Source organism: Notechis scutatus, chromosome 9, assembly GCF_049901735.1.
Source record: "Notechis scutatus isolate UNSWTSFEM ecotype Mainland chromosome 9, rNotScu1.2, whole genome shotgun sequence".
Classification (NCBI taxonomy): Eukaryota; Metazoa; Chordata; class Lepidosauria; order Squamata; family Elapidae; genus Notechis; species Notechis scutatus.
The window spans coordinates 10,042,079-10,063,912 of NC_142017.1; the positions used below are offsets into that span (position 1 = coordinate 10,042,079).

At 40.3% G+C, this 21,834-nt stretch overlaps 1 protein-coding gene across 1 annotated transcript; it reads right to left on the bottom strand.

Moving 5' to 3' along the window:
* Positions 1–39: 39 nt before the first annotated feature.
* On the bottom strand, positions 40–21,208 carry SLC7A9 (solute carrier family 7 member 9). Its single transcript, XM_026675929.2, has 13 exons — positions 20,942–21,208; positions 17,156–17,296; positions 14,840–14,987; positions 13,821–14,063; positions 12,899–13,024; positions 11,474–11,573; positions 10,092–10,136; positions 8,607–8,730; positions 6,752–6,855; positions 4,840–4,936; positions 3,220–3,369; positions 2,929–3,103; positions 40–1,696 (listed from the first exon to the last, which is right to left on the bottom strand). Exons 2-13 carry the CDS (start codon positions 17,252–17,254, stop codon positions 1,632–1,634), a joined length of 1,476 nt encoding a protein of 491 aa, XP_026531714.1. The 5' UTR covers positions 17,255–17,296; positions 20,942–21,208; the 3' UTR covers positions 40–1,631.
* Between the last annotated feature and the right edge of the window lie 626 nt (positions 21,209–21,834).

The window sequence follows — 21,834 nt, forward strand, 5'->3', positions numbered from 1 at the left end:
ACATATTTCTTCCTTGAGCAGAAGAAAATAAAAGCGTATCACGTATCATATCATTTATTGGAAAATCTGAATACAGAAAACCTGTAATTATAGATGCAACTTACACAGAATAGGAAGTTTTGCAAAAGGTTATTGACAGTGTGTTTCTCAACCCCAGCAATTTTAAGATGTATGGACTTCAACTCCCAAAATTCCTCAGCCAGCAAAGTTATAAAGGTTGAGAAATTGTGTTAGAATATACAAGCTAGTTCTCTGAAAATCTATAGTTACTGTACAATCCAATTGTTCTACTTCTGTAGCTGTGCAAAGTTTATCGAAACAACAAAGGAAGCACAAGTCTACAAACAACCTAAGTTTATAATTTTGCATTCAGATAAATCCAATACTTGGCCCTTCTCTGAATTAATATCGGTCCTGTTAACCGTTAGTTGTCTTTCTGAGAAAAAAAAAGTGTTCATTAAAATTTAAAATGATTAACCTCTGTTTTGTAAAATCTTTTATTATTTGTGGCTTGAAACTACTATAGAGTCAAAATAGTCCCAGAGGCTAATATTGAAACTGCAACCTTTAGGGAACAGTTCTGAAAGAGAGTGTCTTGGATTTTATAAAAGCCCCTGAGTAATTTTCAAAAATTAATATTCAATAACGGTAAAAAGTCTGTGGTTCCAGCTATGATATGGCCCTGGATTCTCCCATACTTGGTATTTTCTAAAAAGAAAATGATACTGTTCGTGCATGTTTGGAGGAGTGACATCCTAACCCTAACAGATTTTCAAAATTGCAGTAATAAATCTCACCAGTCTTTTTTAAATGCTACAAACTCCTTTGTTATCTTTCAATTGTAGTTTGATAATTAGATTTTGGGGTGCGATGCGGTTGTCCTCGTTTCTTAAACATCCAACACTGAAAAGTCCAGAAGGTAACACTCTGCATCAACCTCATAGTTAAAGCTCCCCAGGAATGAAAATTAACAGGCTTGGATGTCACCGGAGGAAAAGTGTAGACAATTCCTGTCTAGGCTGTGAGGATTAAGACCTCATGCCAGGCCAATAAACTCCTATTATCCCACCCACTGATCTTGCAAAATGCTTTTAATACAGAGAAAGCATTGCACTGTCTCAAGCTCTCTTGAGGCCAAGGATAGACTTGTTGACTTCCTCAGGTTTTAGAGGCAAACATCTCTATCCTTCTTGCTTCTCCTTGACATTTGGATATGGCTCTAGCCTACTTGATGCAGGAGTTGGCCTCTTCTGTTGTGTTGGTTAACAGGTAGCTCAGACACATTGTCCTATGAGATTGCCCAAAAGGTAATTCTCAGTTGTTAAATGCTTTTCATTTTGAATTTAGTAGTGGAAACTCCCCGTTTCCATTCTTGATTTTCCCACGCTTGGCTATAAATCTTTAAACCATAAGGGATGCGAAAAATATCCCCCTTCCTCAGTAAGTCACGGTAAATATGAAAAAAAAAAATCTTTGTTAAGATCTTTGCCATCCTCATACATGTTGTAAGATCTTTGCTGTCTCGTGCATATTCCGTAAACCACCAGCCCTAAATTTTGCTTGGGCAAAATGGAACTAGTTTGAAGATTCTGTTTCTGCCCTGTTTCAGAAGGAAAAATAGAATTTTTTTTTCATTCAATAATTTCTTCCGATGGAACGACTTCCAGCAGCATCTGAAGATACATGGTGATAGGCTCTGAAATACAGAGGTTATCAGAGTTAAAGATACTCTATTACTTTAATATTTTCTCTTTTTCTGGAGACGTTTCCAATCAGGGTTGACTGCATGAACCTGGTTGTGATCAAGCTAACAAGATCCATTTAGAGATCTCTTCACAAATCCTTGTGTCCTCAGCATTCTACATTAACGGTATATTGCTGTCTGATGTTAGCAGAGGGTAAATGCTGAACTGAAGTCATCTTAAACTAAAACTCAGTGTAGTTTTCTTCCCAACTTCACTGTCTGCTTCACTGTCTGACCACCCCCCAATAAAACCACCCCATTAGTAGAGAAGCCGTTTTTTCCACTGAAATTCAATTCCATGGCATGCTTTTCAATTCAGCAAAGCCTTTAACTTAAGAAAATTAAGTCCCGATTTAGCATAGTAACTAACCAGCAGAGGCCTAAAGAGGCATCCTTGCCTGGTATTTCAGGGGCACAATTCTTGATCTTTGATACATGTGAAGGAATACTTTAGGAAGCCGTCATCAAAAAGAACAAATGGGACTTTTATCACTTCACATATCCAACTTTTCAAATTCCATTCTGACAAGACAAACATCTGTAAGCAGGTACCCACAAGTGCCATCAGTTTAAAAATAAGGAAAGTCTTCAAAAACATTCTAAAGGAAGAAGTTGGAATTCATTTTTTTTTTTCCTATTCTAGGAAAGAGATAAAAGGGTTGACCTAAGATTTCTATGATGCTTTAAAAGGGGCAGCTGTGTACCGATAAAAGGCCGAGGTTGAAATGAGTCTTTGGTGCTCTTTCAGTTTGGTTGTTTTTTGTTTACAAATGTTTTGTTATCCAAACTAGGTAACATCATCAGCGCATAAATGAAGTTTCAGGGAAAGAGAATGAGCTGGCAATTGAATGCGAAATCCACCTTCATTTGGATTTCAGAACTTAGCAGACTTGCTAATGATTCCCCAGCGGCTTCCATTTGCAATAAAGTTCAGTGTGGTTATTTATAAAACCTCCATTCTTGGGTAGTTCCAAAGCTGAATTAACTTTCATTGCTTTATTGATGCTCTGCTTTGCTCAATTCCATTCACCCCTATCACCTCTTTTAATGAATATTTTAAGGACTGCATTCGTTCTATTGCTTCCTTGGGAACAGGAAAATGGGCTAAACTTTTCTTTCTTCTTTTTAGAAAAATCTGTCTTCCATTTAAGGTGGAAACCATCCGCATAAAACCACGCACTTACCTGAGATTTTTTGAGCCCAGCCAAACTTATAATGGATGAAAAGAACGTAAAAAATAAGTCCGCTAAAAATAAATAGGACACAGTACAAATATGGAAGCTCAGGCTGACTGATAATAGGTGCCAGAACCAGAAAGATGGCCACTAGCACCACAACAAAAGGGATGATCAGTGGTATCTGTAGGAGAAAGCAAAAATATTGTTAGGGAACTGGACGTAATTTGGCAAAGCTTGCTTGCACGGGAAGGTGAGGAATGGTGGCCCAATGAAACACTTTTCTGGGCTGATACTTACTCTGATAGGCCTTTCCAGATCTTTTCTGGTGTAGCGCATAACGATCAGTCCCAAGATAGTTAAGCCATAGAAGAACCAGACTGCAAAGCTGAAGTAGTTAATGAGGGTATCGATGTCTCCTGGGAGGACATAAAAAAATGCTACTGCACCCTGAAAAAACGGAAGAAAACAGGAAGATGTGTGACAGGAAGGAGCTGCCGAGAAAATGCAGGCTTCACGGTCTTGGAGAAGAGACACAAATGCAGCGGCCAGTTTTTAATTCCACGTGTTCCATTCACAGCTTAATGGCCACAATCGAGGTCAATCAAAATTTATGTTGCTAAGCGAGATACTGGCTAAGTGAGTTTTGCCACCTTCCTCATCACATTCGTTAAGTGAATTGCTGCAGTTCTTCAATGAGAAGCACCGTTGTTAAGTGAATCTTGTCAGAAGGTCGCAAAAGGGAATCATATGACTCCAGGACACTGCAACCGTCACAATGTGAGTTGGTTGTCAAGCATCCAAATGTTAATCACATGACTGCAACGGTCATAAGTGCGAAAAATGGCCGCAAGTCACTTTTTTTCAGTGCTGTTGTAACTTCAGTCACTAAATGAACTGTTCTAAGTTGAGGACTACCTGTCTATTATTTTCAGGGAAGCATCAGCTGTAACAGACACGATTAGTTATGAAAGATCGACTCTTAAAACTGTTTTCCAACATGCAGTTCTCTTTGCTATTTCTTAATACATGATCGCTAGAGAGATCTCTAGAAGAATAAGAATGAATATGAATAAGGAATAGTGTGAGATTTCAAGGATCCTTCAAGAAAATGTATCTGAAATGGAATAGGGTTGGTCTAGGACAGTGGTCGGAGGTTGGTTTAGAAGAGTGGTCGCCAACCAGTGGGCCGGGGACCATTGGTGGTCCACGAGAAAATTTTGGTGGTCCACAGAATCGCCCCTAAAGCAATCCAGGCTGCGTGGGAACACAAGGCTTGGGTCGCATTGTGAACAACACGAGGTAGTGAGGGGAGGTGGGAAAAAGGGCAGAGAGGGGGGAACTTGCCCCATGCGCCTTGCCTGGCCATCGGGCTGCTTCTTTCCGCTTCATTCTTTTGCTTTTGGCTGCCTGCAAGGAAAGCAGCAAAAGTCTTTCATTCCCTCCCCCAAACTCTGCCCTGCAAGGCTTCCTGCTCCAAGAGGCTGTGCCAGCACAACAAGTCTCACAAAGACTAATTTCTGGCGGAGTTTGGGCGAGAGAAAGAAAGGCTTCTGCTGCTTTCCTTGCATGAAGACAAAAGTCTCTCCCCCTGAGAACGCAGCTGGAGACGGTATCTTGCAATCCCAAATAAAGAATGATCGATCGGTAGGAAAACGGGGTTGGGGAACTTTCCTGCAGACTTTTGGGGGGATTTTCCCAGGGTCCCTGGTCCATGGGATTTAAAATTATGAGTTTGGTGGTCCCTGAGGTCCAAAAGGTTGGCGACCCCTGCTATAGAAGACCTCCAAAGTCCCCTGCTATAGAAGACCTCCAAACTCATTGTTCTATTCAAATTAAATTATAGACCCAAATTTGATAGATTTTTTTTTTATTTGAAGCTGGAAACTTTTATTTTGCTATCTGAGATATTATACTTACATAAAATATAACTGAAGGTGCCGGTGTTAAACGTTTAACGCTGATGTAGGATAAAACCTTTAACATGTGCCCTTCACGTCCTGCGACGTAAGCAAGCCTAGAAAAATCAAAGTGTGATATTCTCTAGTTTAGTAATGCCACACCTGCAAGAAAACAACCAAGCTCTGAATACAGGTAGTCCTCGAGTCACGACCACAATTGAGCCCAAAATGTATTCTGCTAAGGGAAACATTCGCGAAGTGAGTTACGACTTTTCTTGCCACGATTGTTAAACGAATCACTGCACTTGCTAAGTTAGTAAGCCGGTTGTTAAGTGAATCTAGCTTCCCCATTGACTTTGCTTGTCAGAAGGTCACAAAAGGGGATCACACACACACCCCGGACACTGCAATACCGTCATAAATATGAGCCGGTGGCCAAGCAACCTGAATTTTGATCAGGTGACCATGGGGATGTTGCAACTATCCTGTGAAAAACGCTTGTAAGTCACTTTTTTCATCGCCATCGTAACTTTGAATGGTCACTAAATGAACCATTAAGTTGAAGACTTAATGGGACAAAAGGCTATTCCGTTGCATCGAAGATCAATCTGTTACAATGTCAACAGTTTTGTAAAAAAAGAAAGAAAGACAGAAAAAGGCTTCAGGGCAGTGTTGCTTGACACGGAAAGGTAAGAAAAGCTGCCCGAGCTGAACAAAATGTTCTCTTCTAGCTATCTATATTCATGCTCGGAAAGAACAAAAAAAAAAAGTCAATGCAGCAAGAACACATCATGATTCTCAGAACATTTGGTATGCAACATTTAAGATTTGGAGGCAGGAACAGAAAAATGGCATTTGGTTTGATCAAAGCAGTTGACAATGAATCTCGCATCTCCAATGCATTAAGATCTTTTATTTTATTTTATTTGGCTCCTTCAAGGCAGTGTTGACTCCTGGCAATCACCCGGACAAGTCTCTGCCTGTTTTCTTGGCAAGATTGTGAAAACCAAAAAGGCCACTACTTCCTTTTTAGGGCTGAAAGAAAGTGTCTGACCCAAGGCCATGGTTTGTGCCTAGGGTAGGACTGTAACTCATGATCCTTTAGTTTCTAGCCTGATGCCTTAACCATCACACCAAACTGATTCTCCAACTAGCCTGTGCTACAATAAACAAGAGTGAAAAAGTCAGATTTAAGCTTCTTTGGCTGATACCCTCTCCCCCCCCAAATTTTCCCCTAGGAACCGAACAAAATATAAAAGACTATTTTTTATTTTTTTTAGTCATCCTAGTGTACCAGGACCCTTTTACCAGGAGCATTGGTGAGATATGAACTGATGTTGCCAAGTCCTCCTTCACACCATTAAATTTCCACAATTCTTTAAGAAAATGCTGCAACAGCAGTTGCCATGTCTTAAAAACTATCGCATGAATTAAAGGAGACACCCAAGAAGCACAGAACCACTCCATTGAGAAACGAGACTGCTAATCGACCGTGAAATTTGTCTCTAGCTTTGCGGTCTGACCCCAAAATTCTCTCCTCACTTGCTACAGAAAAATCACCAAAAGACGCCCTTTTCCATCATGGATGAGATTTCAGCATCAGCCTGACAGAAAATAGTTCTTGTGCTTGGATGGGGGCTGCGGATTTTTTAAAAAGCAGCGCCGATGAATGAAATCCAGACAGGGAGGAAAGCCAGGAATATTTCAAATTCAATCTCTATAGATTTTACCTTATAAATTACAGCTTTTCAGCTTTTCCAAGGCTTGATGACAGAATGAATTAGCTTCTGCAGTCTGTTTTGACAGCATATCTAGTGCCTTTAAAGCAAAGGCATGAATTTCTAGCTAAGCAGCAGGACCACGTATTTATTGGTCATGAAAGATACAGCAACTGTAATTAAAACATCCTGCTAGGCTGGTCTGAGTTTTACCTGCCAGACGTGAAGCAAGTCCCATTGGCCGCCCCCAGGGCTGAAAGGGCCACGAAAAGAGGAACAATCCAAGAGGCAGGGTAAAGGACTCGATCCCCAAACGTCTGCAGAAGTGGGAGGGGAAAAAACACATTTAAAACTTTTAAGACTTTAAACATGCTTTAAAATGCGAAGATCGTAAGGCTGGCTGTTAAAAAATATATATTATAAATGCAAGGGGTTTGGGAAAAAAATCTGTGGAATCCTTTTCCAGTTTCTGAACAAGATTTTTTTTTCCCCAATGAAGTGCACAGTTGTCTCCTTTACAGATTGTCCTCAGCTTACGACCGCAACTGAGCCCAAATTTTTTGTTGTTAAATGAAGACAGTTGTTAATTCCCCCCCCCATTTCCCCACACCTTTCTTGCCACGGTTGTTAAGTGGATCTCAGCAGTGGTTTAAGTTAGTAACATGGTCCTTAAGTGAAACTGGCTTTCGCCCCTTAACTTTGCTTAGCAGAAGGTCGCAAAAGGGGATCCCATGACCCCAGGGCCCTACAACTGCCATAAATAAGAGTCAGTTTCCAAGAGTCCGAATTTTGATCACATGGCCACGAGGATGCTGCAATGGTCATAAATGTGGAAAACGGTCATAAGCAGGGGTTGGGATTCAAATTTTTTAATAACCGGTTCTGTGGGCATGGCTTAGTTGGTGGGTGTGGCTTGGTGGTCATGTGACTGGGTGGATGTGGCTTGGGGGTCATGTTATTGGCTGGGCGTGGCCAACTCAATATCACTCACATCGAGGCACGCATCTCCTCGCCTGGGTCTCATGACTGTGGGGATGCTGCAACAGTCATAAGTCTGAAAAATGGTCATAAGTCACTTTTTTCAGTGCCATTGTAACTTTGAATGATCACTCCACACAAGCAAAGTACCAGCAAAGGAGGGGGAAAAAAACTCCAGAGACAGGAAGTCTAGTCCTGCCAAGAATGTAGTACGGGTTAACGGAGAGGCAGTTTCTGTAAGCAACACCAGAATGTTTCCTTCCTGCCTTCCTTACAGGATTAGGCCAGTAATTTCTTCTAACAACTGGTTCTCCAAACTGCTTAGAATGTTAACAACTGGTTCTAGCAAATAGGTGCGAGCTGGTAGAATCCCACCCCTGGGCATAAGTCATCTTTTTCAGTGACGCTGTACCATTGAGTGGTCACTAAATGAACTGTTGTAAGTCAACAGTACTAAAGCATTGCCCCCAGATAGCCACTTCATAATCATCTATTGGAGATGTTCTCCAGATGATCTGATGCATAGCCCTTGGGTATAAATAGGTAAAGTAAAAATAAAAGTTCCTCTCGCACATACATCATTTCTGGCTCTAGGGGGCAGTGCTCATCTCCATTCCAAAGCCAAAGAGCCAGCGCTGCCCAAAGACGTCTCCGTGGTCATGGGGCTGGCATGACTAAACACCAAAGGCGCATAGAACTCTGTTCCCTTCCCACCAAAGGGGTTCCTATTTTTCTACTTGCATTTCTTTTTACATGCTTTTGAACTGCTAGGTTGGCAGAAACTGGGACAAGTAACAGGAGCTCACTCCGTTACGCGGCGCTAGGGATTCGAACCGCCGAACTGACAACCTTTCTGATCGACAAGCTCAGCGTCTTAGCCACTGAGCCACCGCATCCCTGATTACATATAAATACAAGACATTATATCTTGGATCAAGTTTGACTACTCAAAAGATTGTTTTTTTGGAGAGTCCACACAGCTCAGTTTGAAAATGTGCCCATGTATCTTGACCAAAAAGAATCACACCTACACAACAGATAGCTATGAAGACTACAAATTTGTGTCCATGCAATTCCCTGTGATACTTACCACTGCAACTGCTTGAGACTGCAACAGTTCCGTGGCTGTCATGACCGTGAAATAAGAAACATTGATCAAAATATAACACACCGTGACCAGGGGGATTCCAATTATTATAGACCACGGCAGATTTCTAAACAATGTGAAAATACATGGCGTTAATTCGTGTGTATATTAAAGCTTAGTAGTTAATTATACCTCCACATGTTTGCAGTTGAACAAACTATTTATAAAGAAAAGGAGCTTGGTTTATAGATAACGCTCTGCACTGTTCAGGGAACTTGGTAAGGTTTGTCTTTAGATGATGCTCAAATATTGCTATTTTGGAAAAGGAGTTCCTACTTCACGTTTTCATACCCTCCAAGATTATCCATTTAGCCACTCCAGAAAATCCAAAGATGCCGTCTTCCTGTTAGGTGTCAGTGTTCCAGAAAACCTCAACTCCAATCAATAACTGCGAGACAGACATCCTCTCAAAGGCTTCTTTTATTAGAGTAGCAAACTGGCACATCTGAAAAATCCTGAATCTGAAAGTTTCGGGTTTCCCTTCAATAAGTTAAAAAATTACAAATCCACCCCCTGCACCCATCATTCCATCACATGCCCCAATCACCATCCGTCCCAATTTGAGACATCCCCTCACCCAGGTGCAGAAATAACATGACCTTGACTTAGAAGAAGAATGCTATTATGTCTAACCACATATGCTCCAAGAAATTCCCCCCTCCCATTTTCCCAGGCTCAAGAAAGTGGCAGTGTGAAAGCGTCTGGTGCTAATATGGCTTCCAAAGCTGACACTAGGTTTTTCTCATCTTTGATGGGTTGAATTCTTCATAAATTTATTAATTACTTTTCATTAAAAGTAATTCCAAAGTAGGAAGTTGGGTTTATCTGATTCAAAAGATACATCAAGTCCCTTGAGGCAATCCTCACAGTCTTGCAGATAACAATACAATAGCACTATGTACCGCTTCACGGTGCTTTGACGTCCCTCTCTAAGCAGTTTACAGAGTCAGCCTATCGCCCCCAACAATCTCATTTTACCAACCTTGGAAAGATGGAAGACTCAGTCAACCTTGAGCCGGTCAGGATCGAACTGCTGGCAGTCGGCAGAATTAACCCGCAATACTGCATTCTAGCCACTGTGCCACTCTGGCTCTTTGATTCAGAGTATGCAGATTTATTGTCATGAAAAAGAGGTTGGAGCACAGAATGTTCACACCAGCTATGTGGCCCACGTTGCAAGTATTTACTTCCTCGATGTTTATAGCTGCCCTAAATGGCATGCAACTTATTTCACCGGCTCAAATTTGACTCTGCCTTCCATCCTTCTGAAGTCAGACCCTGATTGTTGGGAGCAATAGGCTGACTCTATTAACTGCTTAGAGACAGCCGAAAAGCACTGTGAACTAGTATATAAGACTAAGTGCCATTGCTACTGCTATTATTTCAAAGCAGGTGGAAATGTCCATTTTTTGCTCTCTCCTGCCTTACCTGTAAGGATCTTTAAGCTCTTCTGTGATATAATTAAGTTGATTCCTGGAAGAAGAAAAAATACCAATAGTTACTCTGTCCAACTGCAATCCTAAATTATGCAAATTTAGAAGGAAACCCCTACAGAATCTGCTGGGAGTTAAGAAACCACAGCAGGCTATAAAGTGAAGTATTGATGATAGTCACAGTAATGCTGTGGAATGTCCTATTCAAGTATCTCAGACAAGCCAGCTGGAAATGACACCTAAACTTCTATCCATGATGGTTAACCAGTAGGAAACCCATGTTCAGGATATACTTTCCACTTGCATTACTTCCTCCAATATCGGTGTAACCGTGTATTCTATTGATGGTAGTTTGTCCATTGTGAATTTATTCAATTCTCTTTACAAGCTATCAAAGTTTAGTCATTCTTTCCTTTGGAAATAGATTTTTCCAATGGAAAACTTGCTGGGAAACCAATAAGATGCCGTCAGTTCTGCAGGTTGTTATAAAATCTTCCCCATTAACTAGACCCTCCCTGCTACATGTTTAAGACACAACATTATCTCTATGGTTTATCGAAAATAACATTCGCTATATAATTTTGATGGCACTGCAGAAAGAAATAAGGTGTTCCCTGATGCCTTCCCCAGGCACAGAAAGTCACAAGTTGCAATCAAGTGATGTCTCCCTTAACAAAGGTTGTAAAGATCAGTTGTGATCATGTGATGCCCCACTTAATAACTGCTTTATTTCATGACAAATTTTCTGATCATAAGTTGAGAACTTATGTGGCACTCCAGCTGAAATGCAGTTCCTAGTATTTCACATTGCTGGTCTTGGAACAATGGGAATTGGGGTTTAGCAACAATGCAAGGAGAACCAGTTCTCTATGCCTGCCTTCAATAGCACTAGCACTTAGACTTATATACTGCTTTACAGTATTTTTACAGCCCTCTCTAAGTGGTTTATAGAATCAGCCTCTTGCCCCCAACAATCTGGGTCCTCATTTTACCCACCTTGGAAGGATGGAAAGCTGAGTCAACCTTGAGCCTGGTGAGATTCAAACTGCCAAATTGCAGGCAGAAGGAGCCTGCAGTACTGCACTCTAACCACTGCGCCACCGTGGCTCAAGGTTCTCTTTGCCATGGCCATCATGTTCTAAAGCTTTTATAGAAACCATCTAAAATAGCAGCCACTCCCAGCTGAAACTTGAGATTCTGTAGCTGCCTGTGCTTAAAGTCTGTCTAAAGGAGAAGGGGATTTCACCTTGATTGCTCATCTCTACAAAACATCAAAAAAATCCGTTCAACTGCTGCTGTTTTCAGGTGTCATGCTTCAGAATTCATCTACCAGTGGGAACGATTTAATTGGAAACCAGGAAAATGTAAATAAGTTACCATCCATCATAGGCCCAGAGTCCACTGTAAAATGCCAGGCTTATGCTTCCCACAGAAATGGAGGAACTGTCAAAAGAATTGTTAAAATTTTTTGTGTTCCCTGAAAAACAAAACAAATCCTATATGAATACTCTATGCAGCAGATGATCTGAAGAGCACCCTACAAAAATTTCCCAACAACAAATCCCCAATCTCTAGGATGCCATGGAGGCATACTTTAGACTGAGCAATAAGATATAAATTATTTAAAAGCAATGCAATAAATATTTTTTAAAAAGTGTGTTTCCCATTACTTATGTTGTAGAAGGGAAGGAATCGCTGTCTTTCTCTCATTCTTTTCTCTCTCTCATTCTTTCATTCTTTTCTCTCTCTCTTTTTCCTTCTCTCTCTCTCTCTCTCTCACACATACACACAGATACACACACACACACACACACACACACACACACAGGCAAGCACAACAAACACTCTTCCATTTTAAGTTTCAGTAACAGTTATGAGGTGTTTTTCTTCATTTGCAAGGAAGTTTATGAGACGAGCGTTTCTCCAAGAAAAGCATGATACAGGTAGTTCTCCACTTGCGACTGGTTGCTTAGTGACGTTCCAAATTACAACAGACCCCCAAAAGATACTTATGACCCAGTTCCAAAATTCTGAAAGCCCGGATCCGCCTCACGGTCACCTGCATTTTGAGCACTTAGCAACCTGCCTGCATTTAGAGCCCTTTGCAGGGTCCTGAAGTCAAATGAGTGTGATTTACAACAATTTTGCCGAAAACAAACATTTACTTCCGTATAACGAACAATGGGTTGACTTAACGACAGCCGCAAAAAAGGTAGTAAAATCAGGTTGATCACATGGGTGATCTGTTTTATGACCATCATGACTTATGACCATAATTGACAGGATTCCTTACAGGCACAAGCTGAGACTAGACTGGCTTATAAACCCAGTCTTTGCAGTGGGACCCAAGGTCTAGATCAGCCTTTTTCAATCAATCAATCAAGCACAATAGAGTTGGAAGGGACCTTGGAGGTCTTCTAGTCCAACCCTCTGCTGAGAGCAAGAGACCCTACACAATTTGAAACACGTGGCTATCCAGTCTCTTCTTAAAACCCTCCAGTGATGAAGCATCCACAATATGAAGAATGGGTTGTAGGAATTGGGTATGGCCAGTCTACAGAAAAGAAGGACTGCAGTGACATATATATTCCAGTGTTCCAGTATTTCAGGGGCTTTCCATAAAGAAGACGGTGTCATTTAGGGGACCATTTCCATTTAGCATTCCCCAGATCTACTGGATTTCTACTCCAAAAATCCCCTATGGCCAGGCTAGCTTGGAATTCTGCATTTTGCAGAGCTACTCTGTCTATTTGCTGACAATGTAAGGGGGTTTATGTATCTTTATAAGCTACCAGAACATACCTTTGGCCAAGAGAACGATGCCACTTACAATGATAATTATGACAATTATCATTTTAGTAGCAGTTAAAATGTTCTGAACATAGCTCGTCCATTTCACACTCAGTGAATTCAGGACTGTAATGGCCACTGCAAGACAAAGAAAGGGTGATAAAATTGTTAAAACATTGGTTTTTCCCCTCATTTAGTTTTTAGCTTAGTCTGAAAATATAGAAGGCATGCAGGGTACAATCGTTCCATTTCGTTTGTGGCCTTTTTATAGAGGGGTGAGACGTCAATGTCATCTTTCATTGAAACGTTCCCAGGTTTTTCCATCATTCTTCTATATTTATTTTTCTAACCACAAAATATTCTTTAAGGAAAAGAAGTATGATGTTCAGATGTTTCCAGAAGTGTCCACTAAAATTGTAAATAGGACAGAAGGGTAAAATTATTGCATTCGGCACATCGTTCATAGATTTTCTTCACTGTGGAGGGAAATCAATCTAAAAAACATTTATCTATATCTATCTATCTATCCTTTGTATCCTACCTTTATTATTTTTACAAATAACCCAAGATGGTGAATATATCCAATACCCCTTCCTCTTTCTATTTCCCCCCCAGTGACATTCCTGTGAAGTAGGTTGGGCTGAGAGATCACTCTGGCCCAAAGTGAAGCTGACTTCACAGCTAAATCAGGATTTGAACTCATGGCCCTCTGCTTTCTAGCCTGATGCCTTAACCACTAGACCAAGCCGGTTCAGTTAGGCCACCTAAAGAGCCACCATCTCTTTCCAGCTGTATAACACTGGCAAAGGTCGTCTTCCGGGGTCTACGGAGATTCTCAAGTCACCCAGGTCAGGGTTGCAGCCCCCAAGTCCTCCAGATCTACACCCGCTTCCATCTCTAACTTGGTTTCCCTCCTTTAAGGCCAAAGACTCACCAATGGTTACTGTAGCCAGGCACTTAATGACCAGCACAGGAGGGTCACATCCTGGGTAAAATGGAGCTGACACGTACTCTGCGAAACTGAGGCAGATAATGGCGAAGGCGCTGGGCTTGATGACCATGAGACTAGACCAGGAAAACAAGAAGGCTGGAATGGGTCCAAAGGCTTCCAACAGATAAGGATATTCCGCTCCCGATTTGGGGATCGTTGTGCCGAGCTCAGCAAAGCAGAGTGCCCCTGAAAGCGGATTAGTTTCAGCATCAATACGGATGGTCGGGTGGGGATTCAACCAGGGTAACAACTGGTTTGGTGAGCGCGCGCGCCGTGTTTACAACTCATGTGCTGCTGCAAGCCCTATGTGTAAAACGGCCGATGTGCAGCAATCCGCCGTGCCGTGAGATCAGCTGAGCTGGGAAACCCAGAAATAAAGCACAGACTAGAGCCAGGGCAGGTGGGCAGGCCCAACAGCTGATCTGATCTTCAGAGTGACCGGTTCACCCGAACCAGGCTGAACCGATAGAACCTCACCCCTGCTGATGGTCATACCTGCCTTAATTAGGGCTTCTAAATAAAAATGACCCGTAACTCCCTTTGTTGACAAAGGTATAGTTTACTAGGTATGGTAGGTATAGTTTACTAAAAATCAAGTTGTGTTTTTTTTTAACCGTACCCTGCAGATACCTGCAGACGATGAGCAGAATGTCAGTAGAAGTTTCCCCATGGCTAACCTGCCACTGCAACCACTACACCCTACCACCAGAAGTAAGCAGTGCTCCCTTGATTGAGCAGAGCAAGACTTGCAGAAGAGAAACAGACACCAAAAAGAGGAATCAAATAGGTTCGTGTGATAAGCCACCTTTTCATAACCCATCAGCAGTCCCTGAAGGTTGGGGATGTCAAATTTATATTCCATCAGCACAGAGCAATGGAAGAAAGGGTGTGAAAAAGAAGCTTGGCTTGGCTTTCTGTAAAAAAAAGAAAGAAAGTAATGGAGAGCACGAGGAACGGTTTACCTAAAGTGGCCAACACTCCGCAGGCTGCCCAGATAACCAAGCAAGGTCCGATTGCTCCAATATTAGCCAGGACAGACTTGGGAGAAATAAAAATTCCCGAACCTATCACAGTTCCGACAATGACACAGATTCCACTGATCAGACCCACCTAAGGAGGCAGGGAGGGAGGGGAAGCAAACAAATTTGAGATGGTTTGTTTGTTTACAATTTATTTACATTTTACAACGGGTGATTGTTTTTATGATACTGACATGGTATCATCATCAGAAGTGGACCCGCTACCATTGGTCAGATGGAAGAAACGAGTACAGTAATACATTATTTTGCATCTCTGTGACTCTGACCCACTTGCAACTTTGGTCTACAATGCAACACAAGAGACATCAATAAGCAATGCTTACTGCTCATGCTGCCGCTTTTACTCTTCCTTCCTCAAGGAATTCCAAGTAGCATTCTGGAAAGTCACGTTGATTTCAGAAAACTCACATCTTCTCATTTAGGAAGCTCATTCTGACTTCAAGCCAATCATTGGACATCAGGCATGGTAAGATATGGAGGGTTTTGTATAGATGACGGCACCCATGCTAATCCATCCTCTGACTCAGTTGTAACTCCTTAGTAATGAAACTAACTGTAAGAGTGTAAAGTCCCACTTTGGAGGAGATCTCTTTAACAGCCGTTTCCTCCAAGTCTGCTGGGTACCTCCTGAGCTTTTCTACTAGTGGAGGATCAGCGAGGTTTCTTAAGATCAATGACTCTCTACCTACCGCCATGTTTCAAGAGTGATTTTTGTAGTGAAGGGCTTTTTTCTTTTCATCCACTTTACATCTAGCTTTGTTTTGGGGAGGAAGGACTGATGGAGCTTGGCCAGTTGTAAGAGGCCAATCCAACTTCCTGCTCAGTGCACCATCCCATACATTGGGCATTCATTGATAATATGGCTGCAGTACCTACAAAGGGGCCTGGAAGCATTTCATTGTTTGGAAAGAAAATCCCACTGTTAGATGTATCTTTGACCTAATAGAATAGCACTTTTTATATACTTTGAACTAAATAGTTCCAAAACAGCTTTTAAAAATATCTTTTGTTCTAGCTGTGTGTTGCTATATCTGGATGGGTTCTCTCAGCCATCAGAAACAGCAAGGGGGAATTCTGAAGATATCTTCTCCAGGAAGGTTTTTAGCCTTCTGACATAATCACTGTTCTATCGCCAGGACAAAGCAGACTCGAATACCGGAGTTGAAATCAGCTCTTTATTAGCAACCAGTAATTTCAACTAAAGTCGAACCGCGGCAGCCCTTTTTATAGCAGCTGCTCGCGGCTCGCAACCAATGGCATGTATTCAAACTTCCCGCCGCTTAGGCGGCCAATCAGAAACAGTTGTTATTAACCAATCGTTAAGCTAGGTTGTTTAACCAATAGGAATGTAGTATTAGAAGTCTATATTTGAATACACTACAATCACGATTCTCTAAATGTTCAAGAAGAAAAGCAAATTCATTCCATATTTCCAGGATCAAAGATATGGGTAGCTAATTTACCTTCAACCAAGTGTGTTTCTGCTGGTAAAGTAGTTCAGTTCTTTCCTATCTTTCCTAGCACCAACCATTGATGTATTGTTTCAGATCTTCAAGTCCTATTCTTTATCTAATTCTGTCTGATACCCAAACCCACCAAATAGTCAGACAGCAAAAAGCACATGCCTAAATCAGACTCCTGCCCCTTTCAACAATGCAGATGAACAGCTTGGGCTACGATGCAAACATTAACCCAACATTCCAGGGAAAAGTTTTTGTGAACTTTGTTAACCTATTCTACAATCCCTGTTCTACTAATTAATGTGTTAACACATAGAGGGGAGAGGGCGTGCTTGGCTGGCTCTTTTGACCCCTTAGAAATGAAACTGTTCGCCTTGGATGTTCACTTTGATTCACATATCATATCTGAAACAAGAAATCACACCACAACTCAATAAAGCTCTTGTGATTACATGGCTTCCTGATCACTGTAATTGATGCTTTCTGCTTGCCTCCTCCTTCTGTACCAGATTTCCTGGAAATATGTTGAGCCTCTCCTGGTTTTTTTTTCTTTTTTGTCCAATTTGAACCTCAGGTGGGAAAATGCTATACCTGGAATCTCTCATTGTTATGAAAGATAATATTATCTGCTAAACCAATAAAGGGGAAATGGTACCTAACAGTGTTGCCCCCAAAGAGAAAAAATCAACTAGATCTGTAAACTTCTTGCAAGGCGAGCCACAAAATCACACGTCTAAGGATATTTAATTGTTTAAAGATTATATTATACAAATCTTGCCTCTTTCTGTAAGTTTGTGGATTTAGGTTTCTTGCTTGTAACAGATACATCATCAAGAGCCTGGTTTCCATTTTGTTTTCTGTGTCTTACTTTCTCCATCACCTTTCTGAGTGTTGACAAACCTGCCAATATTAGCAATCTCTGCAAACAACACAAAAGTTAACAATAATTATATTAATACTAAACGTTAAATGTAGATGCTACATTATAATTTGTTTGCTCCCTCCAATCCTTTGATTTTAATCGAATGAAGACAAATAGCCTGGTTATATAATGAAAACTAAGTAATTATCTGTGGACGGATGGAATACAGCAATTAAAAACTCCAAATTCACCAGGATCTGAAAGCGCTTTTGATAAGTCATCCTTTTCAAATAATAATTCAGAAAGTTTGTGAATGAAATTCTCTCCCTTTTCAGACCGAGGACAGAAAACACTTTCATCACTCTGAAATGTTTCTGTACAGAAATTTCGCTTAGCGACAGAAATTTAGAGCTCAATTGAGGTCGTAAGCAGAGAATTACTTGTATTAAAACCCAATAAAACAGAGTCCTGTTCTTTTTTCTTTTTCTTCCTGCATTACTGTACCTGCTAAGCTGGCTGACAAACAGGAGCAAAAATGGAAGATCATGGTAAAACAAAGCCCAAACAAAATCTTGGTTAATCTCAGTCTCTCAATGTTTACATCAAAAAATTGTCTGGCAAAAACTGAAATGCTTTTACCATAATTTATTACTTAAATGTGCTTCAGTAATGTGAACTGTGTGACCACAATTCAACACATCAGAAAGATCAGCGCCTGAACTTTGGAATTGCAGTTTGTTGTTTTCTTCTTGAGGACAAGACATGACTCACATAAAGGATCTCATCGGATGAGAAGAAAAATGGCCATAAAATAGTTTATTGTGGGTTTTAAACGCTGCTTATTGGATAATTTACTAGAAAGTATTCACGTGATTATTTTAGTTTTTTTTTTTTTTTTTTATGTTGTAAATTTTATGGATGGTTTTATGTTTTAATCTGTGTGGTTTACTTTCTAACCCAAAAAAAAAAAAACTGAGTCAGTTTTTTTTAAAAAAAAATCTGTTCTACTCAGCAGCGACCAGAAGTTATAAGCATTGAAATGTCAAATGTCAAAATCCACATTTTAGGAAAGAATGTGACATTTTATGAAGCACTTTGGCTTTTTATCAAGCCTGGGGCTCAGCAAAGAGAATTATTTTACACAAATGGAAGTAAATGTGTACTCTTCCTGTTAAGGAATGAATTCAAGGTATGTGTCCTTTTTAAAAATGTTTTTATGTTCCAAACATGAGAAGATGAAAGAGTTTGTTCCTAAATGGACAATATTCTATTTCAAGCTTAAGAACAAAACTAATTTTACATTATCTGGATCTTATTTTTTTCCTTTTTGCCTAAGTTCTCCTTATTTCCTCCACTTTAGTCCTATATATGTGTGCTTTCTTACTATATTATCACTGATGCTTTGTTCTTCTTGAGTAATGCCCCAGGAAATAATCCTGGAAATTGCTCTCTTTCTTACATTTGTATCCCGCCACAATCCACACAATCAGGATTGATTGGGAATCTCTTGTCACAGAATATAAATGGATCACGCTTGAATATTCACAATGGAAACAACCATACTTGAAAAATAATGGGCACCTTTGGCAATTCATTAAAGCAGCCAAATCTGCTTTCAGAATCCTTTGTTGCTCTGAAGTCTGTGTCTGTCCTGTCTGGTTTGGTTCTGCAACCCAACAGGACAGACACAGACTTCAGAGGATAATTAGGACTGCAGAAAAAACAATTACTACCCACCTGCTTTCAATCGAGGACCTGTATTCTGCACGAGTCAAAAAGAGGGCGGTGAAAATATTTACAGACTCCTCACATCTCGGACATAAACTGTTTCAACTCCTACCCTCAAAATGACGCTATAGAGCACTGCACACCAGAACAACTAGACACAAGGACAGTTTTTCCCTGAACGCCATCACTCTGCTAAACAAATAATTCCCTCAACACTGTCCAACTATTCACTAAGCCTGCACTACTATTACTGTTAATCTTCTCATCACTCTTTATCACCCATCCCCTCCCACTTGTGATTGTAGGACTGTAACTTTGTCGCTTGTATCCTTATGATTTATATTGACTGTTTCCTAATATGATTTGATTGTTGATTGTACCCTATGACTATCATTAAGTGTTGTATGTTGATTCTTGATTCTTAACGAATGTATCTTTTCTTTATGTATACTGAGGGTATTTACACCAAGACAAATTCCTTGTGTGTCCAATCACACTTGGCCAATAAAAGTATTCTATTCTATTCTATTCTATTCTATTCTATTCTATTCTATTCTATTCTATTCTATTCTATTCTCCTGGAAATACACATAACTGCTTTAATGAACCATTGAGAGGTTCAACATTTATAGTTCAAAGCAACGTTTTAGACCTGAATCCAAAACTTTTGTTCATGTGCTTTCGTGGAAATTGGGCATGAAAACAGCAGGGAATCTTAGCGCCAATTTTCAATTGTCACCAAATATTGGACACCCAAGTAATCTAGGCAGGACTTTCAAAGCCTAAAAGATTTTTGCTCCAAGACTCCAACAATTTCTTCAGTTACAGGTGAATATGCATTTTAAAATAGGTGATTTCTAAGTCTGTGTTAAATAGGAAGGCTTCGGATGAGGGAAATGTAACTTTTTAGGGAAAAAATATATAAGAAATATATATAGAAAAAAACTGAGAAAATTGTGAGCTCTGGACATTATTGCTTCAGGTATGACAATAATCATTTTCTCATTCCCCAATGCATTTTCCATGACAAATGGATTGCTTCATCACCACCACCCCACACATCCATAATCTAATGCAAATATTTATGGTTTTCAATATTTAACTTACTTGAGCTTTTTTGAATATACACTTTGCCAAAAAAGGTGTGTGTGTGGGGGGTTTGCTTTACTGTGTTTTTTTTCGCTGTTCACTATATTTTGTACTGATTGCCAGAAACAAACTTCTGTTTGTTTTTATTTATAGCTTGATACTCAGAAGTGCCTTATTTGCACTCTAAATAGATAGAGCAACATTTTAAAAAGCTCATCTAGAAGATTATATATAGATACAGATACTTCAACTTTGAACAGTTCATTTAGTGACCGTTCGAAATGACAACGGCACTGAGAAATGTGACGTGTCCATTTTTCACATTTACGTCTGTTGCCCTTGGTCACGTGATCAAAATTCAAACCCTTGGCAACTGAATCATGGCAGTTGCAGCATCCCAGGGTTATATGCTATTTCCCCTTTTGTGACCTTCTGACAAAAAAGTCAGTGGCGAAGCCAGATTTACTGAACTACCCCGTTAGTAACTGCAATATCCACTTAACAACCATGACAAGAAAGGCAAATAAAATTATGTAACAATTCACGAAACAACTGTCTCCCTTACCAACATAAATTTTGGGCTCAAATGTGGTCGTAAACGAAGGACTTTCTATATTCTGTGTATCTGCTAGAAGAAGCATGGTTGTTATTCCTGAACAAGGGTTCAGAGAGTTGAAGTTCTAAAGATTTCCCTTTGAATGGCACAGGTAGAAATTTAATCACAAAGTTCCAGGACAATCCTAATTTCTTTTTACAGGTCATAGGTCTATTTTGTTTTTGTTTTTTTAAATTACTTTGAGCTTTCTATTCACAATTTGGGGACTGTTAAGGCCAGTTCATAAATAATCCCCTTTCCTTCAGCAGGGAACCAAGATCGTCACTTACTGTGGTCGGTTTTGTGCCTATGTCATCCAAAGAATCCTCCAGTCGGTCCTTCCTTTCCCTTCTTTCTCAAGTGCTTTTCCTTGCAATTCAGCGTCATGAATACCCACGGCTGAAAAAAGAAGAAGAAGAAGAAGAGAGTGGGAAATTGCTGTGGCTACTTAAGCCCAGTGGTTATAAAAAAGATAATAATTAAACCAGCATGCTTGTAAAGAAGCATTAAGGGCCCAATTATTTCATGCTGAACTGTGTGCGTGTGTTTGGTGGATTAGCAAACTGGCAGGGAAGAAGAAGAAAGGGAAGGAGGTGTGCAAATGGAACGAAAGAGTGCAATGGTGCAGCCGGCGTATGCCTGGAGGCGCCAATAAATTTCAGGTTACCATGACTGTATATAAAAAATCAAAGTCATGCAGGCTTCATTAGAGAAAACAAACAAACACACTTTTTGGTGGAGAGGGAAAGCTGGTTTTCCATGGTTGTAATTCCAATTAAATGCCGGTGGTATTTTTTTTTTTCCTCCAGGTTTGGGAAAATCCTCTTGCAAAGTTGCCAGTCCCTGTTTTATCTAATGCTCGCAGCAAGAACAATACAGAGTTACATCCTGAATATCTTCACTTGTCTTACTTTTTAGAGCCCTGAATTCACTCTCGGCCATTGACATTTTTGCTGGGTATTTAAAAAAAATAGCCTAACCATGTTATTGCTGTTATTTCCAGTCGGTTGTTTTCCGACGAGGTAGGGTTTGCAAGGATATGAATTGCTGATTGATTTCTATATCTGTTTTCTCGGTTATTATTTCTTCCATTTGCCTTTTATCTCACAAGAAATTCAGTGGGAGCCATTACTTGATTATAAGCACTTGATGCCTATTAAAAAAACAGTTTAGGATTCCAAGA